This window comes from Polypterus senegalus, chromosome 9 (genome assembly GCF_016835505.1).
Source record: "Polypterus senegalus isolate Bchr_013 chromosome 9, ASM1683550v1, whole genome shotgun sequence".
NCBI lineage: Eukaryota > Metazoa > Chordata > Cladistia > Polypteriformes > Polypteridae > Polypterus > Polypterus senegalus.
This window is the reverse complement of record NC_053162.1, coordinates 124,211,567-124,225,612: the sequence shown is the minus strand read 5'-3', so window position 1 is coordinate 124,225,612 and position 14,046 is coordinate 124,211,567. Positions and strand designations below refer to the sequence as shown.

At 33.8% G+C, this 14,046-nt stretch overlaps 2 protein-coding genes across 9 annotated transcripts in view; one reads left to right on the top strand and one right to left on the bottom strand.

The window, feature by feature from the left end:
• Positions 1-4,927, top strand: part of LOC120535717 — a 108,287-nt gene extending 103,360 nt beyond the window's left edge. Inside the window, exons 13-16 of the mRNA XM_039763731.1 lie at positions 114-275; positions 736-806; positions 3,119-3,223; positions 3,305-4,927. Coding sequence (XP_039619665.1) covers positions 114-275; positions 736-806; positions 3,119-3,223; positions 3,305-3,456 — 490 coding nt within the window. The 3' untranslated portion in view covers positions 3,457-4,927. The remainder of the gene's footprint in view (positions 1-113; positions 276-735; positions 807-3,118; positions 3,224-3,304) is intronic.
• The window catches only part of fam131bb (family with sequence similarity 131 member Bb), a 97,348-nt gene that overhangs the window by 43,311 nt on the left and 39,991 nt on the right, over positions 1-14,046 (bottom strand). For 4 of the 8 annotated variants that reach the window (XM_039763737.1, XM_039763740.1, XM_039763738.1 and 1 more), the window contains one exon: positions 6,061-6,146. The exons of 1 other annotated variant lie outside the window; for it this stretch is intronic. The gene's annotated coding sequence lies outside the window, so the exon portion shown is untranslated. Of the gene's footprint in view, positions 1-5,011; positions 5,916-6,060; positions 6,170-9,770; positions 12,698-14,046 lie in introns of those variants that run through there. 3 more of the 8 variants (XM_039763735.1, XM_039763733.1, XM_039763734.1) reach the window with 3 other exon arrangements.

Genomic DNA, 14,046 nt, shown 5'->3' with positions numbered 1-14,046 from the left:
AATCAAGGAGCACCAGGCAAAGCGTTCAAAAGTAATTATTTTGAACACAATATGTAGACTTGTTTGGGACAAATATCAGGACACTTTGATATACTTCTATCCTCTCTCGGCAGAGGTGGTCGCTTCTCAGTGTTTGAGCACAACTCAGCAAGAAAGCTACGGGTGGAGAACTGCCAGATGAAACTTCACTCATTACAGAAGAACCTTTTCCAGCTTCACTTATTTCAGACCAGCGAGGGGGGCAAGGCCTCTTTTGTTTTTCGCACTGAAAAGCAGTAAGTTAGTCTTGAAATACTTGTTATATAGTATTCTTCTTTAGCTGTAAATGCTTAAGAATTATTTTAGTTTAATCATGAAACGTGTGCTCAGTTGCACAAAATATACACCAGTAACCAGCACTTTATAATAGGAGTTGTATTAATCTGTAATTACCCATTAATATAGTGTAAGGAGATACTCAAACTGAGTTTCAAAATAAGCTGGATGACATATCTGGAAACTTTGCAGTCAAAATGAACACTGTATATGTTAAATGCGATGTGTAAATTTTCTGAAAATTATACTACATCCTAAAAATTAATTATGTAATCCTAAAAATAATTTTTTCAGAAATTCAGCCTTATTATATCATGCCATGTAATAATGCATAACTTGTGCTCTGGTAGTTCACATGAATAGTTTTCTAGCTTTCTAGTTGAACTAATAAATTGAAATCATACATTATTGCCTCAACAGAAGCGAAAAATTTCGCTGGATCTCTGCCCTCTCACCTCCTCCTCCCAAGATCGATTATTTTGGCTGTAATGGTAAGTTTGCTTCAGAAAACAACAGGTATTCTACTCTGAATAAGACCACTATCTATTACGGGCCACACTAATACATACACATACAATCTACTTAGATACTAAATGTGTTACTCTTGAAAATTAAAGCCAGGAAAACTTAGACAATTTCAACTACACTTTGAAGGCACCCCAATATGAATTGAGACAGCAACAAACTGCCACACTACTGATTGCTCAAATTTGATATTCACACGAGAATTATTCATACTCACTTTATATTTATTTTTAAGCTTCACATTGATACATCTCTTTTCAAACCTTTGTGCCTCTGAAATAATGCACATGCCGTCTAAACACAATTTGTTCACTACAGAATCACTGAAACGCCATGCTAGTCCCAACAATGTCAGTGAGAAGGCCAGAGCCAGTGCTCAACAAATGTGAAACACTTGCACCCACACATAATGGACTAGTTTAGCATTGCCATGTAGCCTAACATGCATGCTGTGAAGTGGGAGAAAATTTTATTCCTGCCTAATGCCATTGTAATAGGCTCCAGCTCATCACAGATGTATTTGCAATTAACACATTGGCAAAAATGAATGAACATACAGGGAAAGATTTTTCATTCATAGGGTTGTCCCAAAGGTAATAAGTATACTAATAATACAATCTGGACTCTGCCTTGGTCACAGCAGAACATGAACTTTGTTTTTAAGCCATCTTCTCAGAAGATGTATATTTATTGAAGACTGCTTCCCACTATCCTGTATTTTACTGCATTCCTTTTTCCCTCTACCCTGACAAACCAAGGCCTATTGCAAATACTGTAAGTATCCTTACAGCATGATTGTGCCACCACCACACTTTATGATGGGAATGGTGTGTTTTTGCAAATGTGCAGTGTTCAAACATGGTGTTTGGTTTCATGGTCAACAAGCTCAATTTAGGTTCCATTAGAATGTAGAACCTTCTTCCAGCTGACTTCACTGTCTTTCATGTGCCTTAGAAATTCTATCCAAAATTTCAAGTGTTACCATATGCTTTCTCTCTGCCACTCTTCCATAAAGCTGTGACTGGTGAGGCACCTGAGCAACAGTTGAATGCAGTCTTTCCAATTTTATCCACTGTAGCTTGTAATTCCTTCAGAATTATCACCGAACTCTTGATGGCTTCCCTTAGTCTTCTTCTTGTGTGATCTCACAGTTTCTGTGGTTGGCCTGCTTTGCCGTTCTCATTCCATTTCTTCATGACTGATTTTACTGAACTCTAATAGATATTTAGCATCTCGGATATTTTGTTACATCCATCCCATGACTTTTGCTTTTCACAGAGTTGCTTGCAGTGTTCTTTTGACTTAATTGTCTAGGTTAGACCACAACACTGACTTACAACAATTTGGATTTACCAGACACCAGCTGCATTTATATTTTAAATAAGCCTAAACCCCTTGACTAGAGACAGATAATCTCCTTTAAATTAATTATGCAAATTCTAAAAACAATTGTCTGCATTAGTGATGATATAGGTGTGTCATACTAAAGGGGGTAATCGTTTATTTTATATTTATAAGTAATTTAGATCACTTTGCAGTAGTAGGGTGTTGTATCATGTTAGCCATTATGGATGCAATGACAAGTGAAGCAAAATGACACCTTTTATTGGCTAACTAAAAAGATTAAAATATGCAAGCTTTTGAGGCAGCTCAGTTCCCTTCTTCAGGCAAGATATAATCATGAAGAAGCGGGCTGAGTTGCCTTGAAAGCTTGCATATTGTAATCTTTTTAGTTAGTTAATTAAAGGTGTCATTTTGCTTGACTTCTGATCACTCTGCAGAGATTTTTTACTTTGATGTTAAATTGTCTTTTCCGTTGATAAATACCAAAAAAGACAAATTAAATCCATTGTGATTCATGGTTGTATAACAACAAAACATGAAAGCTTCTAAATAATAATATAATATAAAAGATAATATCTTTAAGACATTGAATATCTTTTAGTCATTAGTGTATATCAGCCATAAACATTTTTTCACTTAGAAGAAATTCAGTCACTGCATGTTGTTAAAACAACATGTTCTAGTCAGACATTTGCTTAAACTGAACTTCCAACACACAACAAAGGCAGGTGAGGTCATTTTTAATTGAGGTGTGGGAAAAGAGATGGAACTATTAGTAGCAAAACTGCATTTCAATGTTTTCTGTTATTTCCTAGTGCTTCCACCATGGTTGTTACTTTTACTAAAACCCCTTATATTCACATTTCTAGTAAATAAATTGTACTCTTTTCACTTAACAGAATGACCTTCTTAAATAAAGGTTGTTATCTTATAGATTGTAAGCAGGTCCAGTGTATACGAGCATATGTTGCCCAGCAGCCAGATGAACTATCTTTGGAGAAAGCAGACCTCCTCCTTGTCCACCAGCAGACCTCTGATGGTAAGCACACTAAGCCTGGAAATGGAGATGTGCTAGTTTTTAGCTTGGCTGGCTAAACTATTCTCTGTTCTGTCACTACAGGCTGGACTGAGGGCACCCGAGTGAGTGATGGTGAAAGAGGCTGGTTTCCAAATTCTCACATTGACCTTATTGTCAGCCATCAAGCACGCCTGAGAAATCTGAAAGAGAGGCAAAGAATAGTTAATGCCACCTGTCGACAGCCAAATTCGTGACCATAATGAGTCTTATTATTAGCATATGATATACAAAAAACTGCTACGGCACTGCTCAGTATTATAACTTTTCATTTAAGATGATGGTTGTTAATTTCCCAGCTCCCTATCATTTATATTTTGGGATGCCACTGTAACAATTTTTTTCCCATCAGGTTACAGGGAAAACAAGTAATATAACTGTTTTTTTTTTTTTTTTTGTCTATTTCCTTTCATCTACTGCATTTGCACTTTGTGTGATTCATTTCTGTTCTAGTCAGTCCGCAAAAAGGAGCTTCTTCATGCTTTGTCTAAGTTTGCACATTCACTTGATGCACTACATTATAAAATTAAAAAGATTAATGATTTTCTTTTTGCAAGCTGAAAGCTATTTAAGCAAAACTGTTAATCTAATGTGTTTATGTGATATAATATTAAAACTGTTGTTAAAAGCAAAATAAATGTTTTCCTATAAAATGCGCCTAATGTTTTAAGTCTGTGTAAAAGGAAAGGAAAAATCAATATCGTTGGAGTAATGTGTACATTTAAAAAAGTATCACCTACTTAATAATCATGTATCACTATTTATAGCACACTGTAAGAAGACAATTTTAGCCTGAATGAAGCAATATAAAGAAAGCAATGTTGACACACAGATTTACTGGCAGTGAATGTGCAACGTTTGCAAATTTAGCCAAACAGCTGATTTCTGCAAATTCCCTCTGGATGGATTAGTGTGCCTAATTTTAACACCTACAGACCCAAAATGAAAAAGATCGGAGTTGATCAGTTATTAAAGTTATCTTTTTCTAGCACTTGAAATAATATTACACCATTTCAGTGATCTGTATTTATAACTATTACTTTTATAATATTAATTAACTCTGAAATTTGTTTTTCAGAAAACCATAAGGGCATTTCTTTTCTACCATTTCTTATCATGCTTCATCTAACACAGTGTTTCAAGAAAGCTTTGAGTGAATGGCAGAAACTAAACATAGACAGGACACTAGTTCATCATAAGATAAACTCATTCACACAGACCAGATTAAAATCACTAAGTGACTAAAGCCACACATCTTAGGTACATGGGAGGAAATCACAGTCCTTGGTGGATAAAGCCAGTGGAAATATCCTTCATTTTTAATTTATGATTTAATGGAATAAAAAATATAAATATCCACTCATCCATCCATCCAACCAGGGATTGTGTGAAGATGAAGCCTAACCGAGAATCATTGACAGCAGATTTGAAACCGGCCATGTGTGGCTGCACAATTTAGGATTAAGTTGCTTTGTTTGTCTTTTAAATTTGGATTCCTCATCCAATAAAGGTGACATTCTTTCTTGTTTTGCTTAAAATTTGAAAGCAAAATTTAAAAAAAAAATACCTCAAGGTAAATACTAACAGATACTGTTTTCTGAAAATATGTACATTCATTATAATGTTTTCTGAAGTAATTCTATTGTTTCATTTATAATGAAGGCTTGAATAGTAAACTGTATAGGAACTCTCCCCCACGAAACAATCTCAAAAGAAAGAAATTATTACACATTCAATGGATAACAACCAATATAATTTCATACATCAAGAGATGCACCGTTTCTCTTTATTTTTCAGTCCAACCATTACATAAAAAAGAGGGATATGCATGCTTTGTAGAGCTTTCAGGCAGTCCAGATACATTAATAGCAGTAGCTGGTTACTGCAAATGTGACAATCATACAGCAAGATTGACTGTACAAAGCAAAATTCATAATGGTTGTTAATTGATTAACCATTAAGTCTATGACAGATGTCTAGACTGCAGACTTTACTTTCAAATTCATCATTGCCGACCAGACTTATAGATTGGACACCACATGGCATGTCCATGCTGAACCTGGGCACATCTAAAATTGCAGTGCCAATTGATGGCCAAAAGTAGGCAAACGCCTAGAGGCATTTAACAAGAAAGGCCCTGTTTGGGTACAACAAACAAACTTCCCTGCAAAATGAAAGATTTTACACAGTATTTGCACACAGATGCCCATTAAAATTAGTCCTATTCCCAGTATTTTTAATAAAACCCCAACCATCCCATTGCAACAAAAAGATTGGCTAGCATTCTCATAGTGGAATGATTACTGGTGCAATGGGCAGTCAGCAGAATCTTTACAGTAAATAAGCAATCTCTGAACATGCAGACAATAATCATTTTAAAAAATAAATATATAAAAATAATATTATTATTATAAGACTCAAGTCTGTGAGTTAAAAGCACATTCCAATAAATGCAGACAACAGGTATTGTTTTGGCAAAAAGATGAGAATACAGAACGTTTAAGACACTTTAAGACACTGAGTTTTTCTCAAAGTCTTTGAACAGCTGATTTGTATTCCTTTTGGCCTTCACTGCTTCACATTTGTTTTGACATTTCAGTCCCGAGTCTTCACCTGTGACAATACCATCTCGATTTCAACGGAAACTTTTGAAGACCTTTAGTAGAAACAAGTTTAAAACCCATGAGGAGCGATTCATTGATGCCAGACTCTTTCATTAAGTTTCATAATGTTCATCGTTCAATGAAACCAATCTATAGAAGAACTTTCATAGATCCTCCACAGTTAACTCAAGTGCCCATTTAAGTTTTGACCCAATGCTGTCTTTCAGGTTGTCTACTTTTCTTTGGACATGGTACCACCTGTACAAAAATTATGACATCAGACTCTGGAGAGAGAGAAGGAGAGAAACTGAAAGAGAGGGCAGAGAGAGGGAATGAAGGGATACTAAGAAAGATAAAACTTCAGTCCTGGTCTTTTCCAATTAATTTGAAAAGCAAAAACCAGCATGCTTTGGCAACACACATGCACAAAAAAGTAATCCAGCCATGATTTACTTTTTTAGCCATGGCCCCAATTAGATTAGGAAATTGTTACAGTGAAGTAAATTTTCTCCCATTTGAAACCATGAACGATATATTCTGAATAAAAGTTAGAGGTTAACAGCTTTAAGTTAGATTTTATTATGGGTATTGATTCAATATCAGCAAGACTCTATGGCTTCTTTAACCTCTGGCATTAACATGCATTTTGTTTCTCTGTTGTATCCAACTTTTATTTTGCTGGACTACATTAAACCCTAGCATTAAAATCTGTCCCAGTCTCAACATCATGTCTGTCTAGTGGTCTGATGGCATCTCCCACTGCACAAAATCAAGATAAGCTGCCATTTACACGGTGGTTGTGTTTGGAACAAAAATGGACTTTTATTTTCACTTGTACTGAATGGAGTCATTATGTCTTTCTGATCACAAATATTAATATATGGTCTGAGTGATCCCATCAGGATATGTTCATAAGTACATTGACTTCTGTTTTTAGAGTGCAAATATGATCATGAACAGATCATTGAAAACACTTGCTAATGACTGGTGTAAAAGAGGCCAAAAAGACAATATGGACACTCCATATTTTACTCCAATATACAGTATAGGACCTTTAGGAGCAAGAAGGAATCCAAGACTTACATTCAAATGCTACACCTCTAGCTAAAGATTTAAGCTTTAGTAAAGCGACTTTTTATTTAACCAACTTTAACCACAAGCAGACAGTGGAAAGCTCATTTTCACTACAGCTTCTCACTGGTTTACTTCAAACTCACAGGGCTGTGCATAAAATTCCCTGAGAAGTTGTCAGTACAATCAAATTACCTAGAAGATCAGGTAAACGCTAAACATTTGTACTGTCCACTCAGTATTCTTTTACAATGTCCACAAACTTTCAATAAACTTAATATGCCTCAATCAAGCAATTGCTTCAAATTGGATTATGAAAGCTATTAGTTTAAAAGGTATATGGGGGTTGCATCAATTAATAACTTCAGTTAAAGCAAGCATAGCTTAATCTTAAACTTCCATTGTTAAAAACAGAAAGCCAAAACAGAGCAATGACCAAGTGGTGTATCTCCTTGTTTACCATCAACAGTTCCAATAGGTTTATAATAAAATATTACAAACACACAAAAATATCATTTAGTACTAAATGACAACAATCTTGTTATGAAAATTAAATTTAACATCAAAACTTTCATAAACTTATATTTAAATACTCTCTCCGTTTGTTTGCTTTTGCTGTTAACAAGAATTTGAAGGTAAAACATAACATAATACAGAACATAATATATTTGCATTTAAATATAAACAAAAACAAACAAACAAATTAATAAAATATGAAAAAATTCTAGACTAGATAGCTAGAGTAGAAAGATAGATGGAATAATGATTGCAGGCTCCTTTTTTTAGTGCTTCCACTCTAATATAATAGCTTTATCAAACAAAAAATGCAGGGAAAGTGAAATCTCTTCTGTTCTGTACATTATTGTACTGATATTTAAATCAGTTTCTAACCAGTTTTTGTTTACTTCATGGCTGTATTTTCATTTTTTTAATTATAAAGTATTTTTTGAAGTGTAAAGTAACATCAATCAAAATGGAAGCTACTAAAAATTGGTGGTTTAAACTAGTTAAAACACAAAAGTTAAAATACCATCAGAAAGTACATGATCAACAATTATCATGGTATATTTGAATCAAAATAGTGTTAATTGTTCTTAAAAAAAGATAACACATTCTTATTGCAAGGGTTAAATAATTTCCAAACAAACATAGCATATAAAATGACCCACCACAGCTGCAAATTTATCTGAGCAATTGGATTGAAAGAGAAGCCTTTGGATTTCCTTTTACTTAGAAAGTAAATTAAGAAGGAAAAGACAAGCACTGATTTCAAATAATGTAACAAACAATTCAGCAAATTGATAAACATGATGTTAAGTGCTGCATCACTTAGCCAGTGTATAATAGAATACATGGGAATAGTAGAATACTACACCACAATTAAATGTCACAAGTACAACAGCAGTTCAAATCTTTTTCCAGCTGAGAACCTTGGCAATATACAATTTAAAAAGCCTGCATTTTGTGGGCAGTCTTTTATCTTTTCTGCTTTTTTTTTTAAATTAAAAAACATCTATTTTAATGCAGAAGTTTAATGATCAGTCCTGATGAATCATTCCCCAAACAAAGGGTGAGGTAGATGAATATGCAGGGAACATTAACAAAGAAATAACTAATTAAGTGGAGCTTTATAAATGAATTCAGACTGTTATTCGCCGCATGTGATTTTCTAAAAATTGCATTTCAGATGAAATGTAATGCATAGAATAAATCTGAAGATCTGATTTAAACATTTCTTTCTTAAATGCTTCACTGTAATGTACTATAAATGTTCTACAAATATCTTAATGTGTGAAATTATATTGAGATTCAAAAAGATGGATGTCTACTAAAGGTAAGCACAATCCATGTGCCCTTGATATATTCAAACTAAAATTTAAATTTAACAGTGGCATTACAAATTAAATTAAATTAAACAGCTAATATACTCTATCTGAGCTGAGTGTCTCTTATTGAAGTAGGTACTATAAGTTCGATTCTTATTCATATATTAGGGAGATGTTAAGGCAATTTAGTCATCTTGTTTACTGACTTCATTGTACCTCATCTATTAACAAATTACCAATCTATAAACAGAATGGTACAAATTTCTAATATATACACTTACAATATATTTGTGTGCATATAGATGAAAATGTACTGTACAGGGTGTTTTATTTTAGTATTTTACATTTTCAGTTGTATGCAGCACAGTGGCAACTTAGCTTGTCCTGCTGTCTCACAGCTCTTAAGAAGCTGAGTTTAAATCCTGACCACGTGTCTGAGTGGATTTGTCTGTGGGTATTTAGGGCTCACCACATCTAAAACATATGCTGCTTAGGTTATCTGTTGACTCCAAACTGGATCTGCATGAAATTGTGGATATGTTACTGTGCGCTGTGAGGATTTACCATTATGTCCTGAGTTCATTCTTGCCTTCAGTACAGTAATGTTGGGATAGGCTCCATCTCCCTGAAATCATGCTCTTCAGCTTATCAGGTTGAATAAATGGGTGGAGGAATGTATAACTTATTTTTGCGATATATTTGTAATTCTCTTAGTGGCTCCATTGAGAAGAGTCAAATATTAAAATAGAGTTAATCACACTGAAATAGATTTACACATTTTCTATTCATTCAAACTACCTGTTTGGGGTTCATGTTTTTCCATGGCACTTACTCTAATCCTAATATAACCATCAAAGTGGAATACTTGTTGTAGTTTATTCTAATATGAACATGAATATTGTTGTAAATCATGATGTTTAATGAAGAATATATATATATATATATATATATATATATATATATATATATATATATATATATATATATATATATAATGTTAATTGTCTTCAGTCATTTAAAATATATATATAGATTGTACCACACACAGATATAATGAATATGTTACTTCCTAATAACATACATAATCATGGGGTTCCTGCTCATGTAAGCCAATTGATTAAACATTAACAATCTTTCCTTGAATGACAAAATACAAAAGAAAATACTAAGGCATAATAACAACATTTGTGATAGATTATCATTGCACTTTAATTGTGTCCCCTTCCACAGGCCCAGTAACAAAAACAGAAACAAGAGATTTGTCCTCAAGGGTGCATCAAGTGATACAGAAACATTTAATTTGTCTGACAATAGCATTAGTGGTGAAGATAGATAGATAGATAGATAGATAGATAGATAGATAGATAGATAGATAGATAGATAGATAGATAGATAGATAGATAGATTAGATTTAGTAATCTTCAATAAAGATTTAGTTAACCTTTCTAATTATTATTATATGAAATTTTTCACAAAGTTTCAAAACTGTGCCTGAATGAAACACTGGATTCAAATATCCATTGCATAATATTAATATCAGTATAATAGTATATATGTCAGGAAGTGACAGGGAGAGAGAAAAACAATTCTTTCTATATAAAGCATGTTTCTTTCAGTTTGAAAAGTAACACAATTCTCTTCTTTGAAAAATAGAAAGCATTATGTCACATTTAGACAGCACTCTGTTTTTAGATTTTCGATTCTGTTCAAAGTTTTGAGAAGTTACTTTAAAAGTATAACCAACTGAAACAGATTTAATATAAGCCAGGATTCAAGCTTCAGTTTCTTTTTATGTAAATAAAAGGATGAAAATCCCAATGTCGGAGACCATTTTTTTAGCTCCTGTTACTTGAGTATCTCATTCATGCAAAAGTAAAGATTTACATTTAAATAAAACTAATAAATGATTACATTCGTAAAGGACATTTCTCTTTCAGCATTACATTTCCCTTGCCTCTACCCAAAACAAGTATTTGGTTTAAATCCAGAAAAAAATGAGAGAGTAAATATATGTAGTCACTGACTTTTAAACAGTATACATTCACAACTGTTGGAACGTTACTGGACTCTCTTAAGGCATAGGTAAGATGCAAGGAAAGATAAGACAAAAAAATGCCCTGTCCAGTGCTGTGTTTGATTTAAGCATTTTGGCATAGCTCTGTACTTATTGGAAGAGTGTGATTATCCTTTCGGTGGTCTTCATTTAGTATATTTAGCAGTTAAAGGGCCAAAATGAATATAAGGTTTCCAAAAATCTGCAATAATTACTCTGTGGTTTAGCACATTATATCTAAAAATGAATACTGTACAGCTAACAGTGAATTGGCAACTAAATCCTGGATTAAAACTTTTACTTTTTAGCTGCCCACAAAGTCCAAGCAATCACACAATTAACAAAGTATCATAAGAGCTTTGGGACATGCAGTAGATTTAAAAGGAACATATGGAAGCATGCCATTATTCCCAAAATTATAAAGCAGTTGACCAAAGTCCCCATGTCCAATCACTGCTGGGAAGTATTTCTTTTTTGGAAATGTAGAAGTTTTAGGTGAGCAACATTAAGGAAGACAAGAGCATCCTTTGCGCCATTCAGTGGCTGATAGCAGGGGAACAGAGAGAAAGAAAGGAAAGTGGGAGATAAATGCTCTATGATATTCCTATTGTAGTTGAACAGATGATGGGTCATATTACTTTCTTCAATGCTGAACAATGACAGCCAAATTTGAGGAGGACAAATATCAACACAGATGTTGCTCAAATAGCAATTTGTCATGTGAGCAGATTTTGAAAGTTCTCATAATCAACCAAGGAAAATAGGATGGCTTTGAATTTTGTACTGTCCATGAAGAAACGTGTTTCCATTCTTCTTCTTCGCTATTGTGCCCTGTGTTTGGAAAATATAGTTTGTATTAAATGAAGGCTTTTCAGTAGGCATTCTGTTTCATTTTCTAGGGTGCACACGGGCAAAGTCTCAGTTCTTTTTCATTTCTTGCCTGAAAATTTGATGAATCATCTGACAGTGACATTTGAAATTCACCAATAAACAACCAGCAGCTAATTACTTGTCACACAAAAGAGCCCGCTCCCTTTTTCTCTCACTCTATTGCTTTACCATGATTACTATTGCAAGAGCAAGACAACCTCCATTCTGCGTTTCTGGGATTCTATCCTATTCTCACCAAACCTATACGGAAAACGCGAGCATAGCTTAAATTTCAATCCCTGCTATTTCATAGACTATGCCAGACTTCTCATCCAGCTCAAATAAAGCCCTTGTGAAAGCAAAACTCCAGACATCATTCTTGCCCTTCATAGGTAAAAAAAAAAATCAGCTTTGTGAATGAAATCAAAGTAGAGTTAAAAAAATTAAATTTGTCAAAGAAAGTGTTATCTGTGATAGTTTATGGTAAAATCAGTTTACTAAGGTTAAAAAATTCTACCTTCCCTTTTTCCCCCTTTTCCTAGCTTATTTTCCTCCCTTTTAACAAAGAGCTGATGATCCTGTTGTCAGCTGCTTCCTTCAAGAATGCCTTCATTGATCCTTAAAATCATCTCTTTTGCTATGGTCAATGGCTAAAAATTAAAGTGCTCCTGTAACAAAAGACAAAGAAAAGGCATTTCTTGTCCAAACTTTCCATTTTCTGGATTTTCATATTTTTCTGGAAATATTTTATCACAGATATCCTGTGGCAATAGAAGAAAACTGCACTTGTCAGTCATTGCATTTTATTCTGCTGTTCCATTGTTTCCCATAAGCAGCGTGAAGCATGCGTTGGTGCTTTTGGCACCCACAGTAAAAAGTGGAAGTTGTTCTTTTTTCACTTTGTTACATTTTTTACACTTTGTACACTCTTATTTGCTCTTCCTTTTTAGCAAAAGGAAAAAAAAAACAAAAAAACTTTTTATTCTTCTTTAGCCAGTGCAGAAATGCGCTCATCCTAAATGGAAGAAAAAAAAGATATGTGCTTTTAAAAAACAGAAATGTAGATGTGTTTTCTTTTCAGAACTGCATTATTAAAGTAAAATAATATTTATTTATATATATCATAATAATATTTTTGACTTTGCACAGGACTTATCACTGCTGACTTGCAGTTTCAATGATGTGAGTTTCATTCGAAGATGATAATATTTATCTTTTTGGAGTTAGCACATTCTCCCAGTGATCACATTGGTTTTCTTTGGGCACTTTGGTTCTCTCCCACTTTACAAACATGGGCTGTACACTTGGAGACTGGAAAATTTGGCATAATGAGACTGTGTGTGGGTGTGTGTTAGTGTGTCCTGTGAAGGGCTAGTCACCTAACCGAGATGTTTAAATTAAAAATGCACTCAAGAAAATGGATGCATGGATAATTTACAAGTATAAGCTTTCAAATGACTAAAGAAATACAAATAAATGCAGAGGCATTTAAAAAGAAAGACAAAGAAAGATATAACAAAATGTTAAAACTTGCAAAGTGCAACAACAGACTGAGTGACTTGATATCTCTGAAAAATTGTATATTAATCAAATGAACTGTATTTCAGGTTACAGAAATGATTCCTAATCGCTGTTGTCAGTGTTAATCAGCATCAACCTGATTCAACTGGAAGGCTTAAAATAGGTATAAAATTTATTCTTCATACAGTACATAGAGACTTTCCCAGAAATGTGCAACTAAACTGTTGGACTGCTGTCAGGTCTGAACAAAGCTAGGGCCAATAATCGTGACCTGGCATATTCTCAGGTGAAGACTTAGCATAATTTCTTAATTTCCAGAGTCTGTATATGTGTGAACAAAATCAGAACATTATGAAAAAGTCAAGACAGAAAAATGTAGAATGAGTTTACATTCAGCCAGATGACACAATATCCCAAGGGGGTATAATGGTGGTTCTTAGTTCAGTATATTCAAAGCCCGGGTGAATCGACAAATGAGCTAATAAATCTAATAAATTAAACGTGTTCTCTATATTCCACTATGGGCCTATTATAAGTCCAATAGATGACTAGCCTGGTTAACAATGACATCCACTGAATGGTCATAGGGATAAAAGGAGTGGTTGCAAACTGGGAAGACTTAAGAAAGTTCCTGAACACATGTAAAACAAAAATGATAATACAGATGAATCAACCATAAGTGAGTTGGGTAGCTAGGTTGATATTTTCTTAGAATTGTTTTTTTTTTTTTAAGTTGAAAAGTGTCCGGAAATTGGATGAAGTCTGAAAGAAGGGAGCTATTCTCCATTCAGGCCAAGAAGAAAACTAATGAGCTTTACTTCAACTAAATACAATCATGTAAAA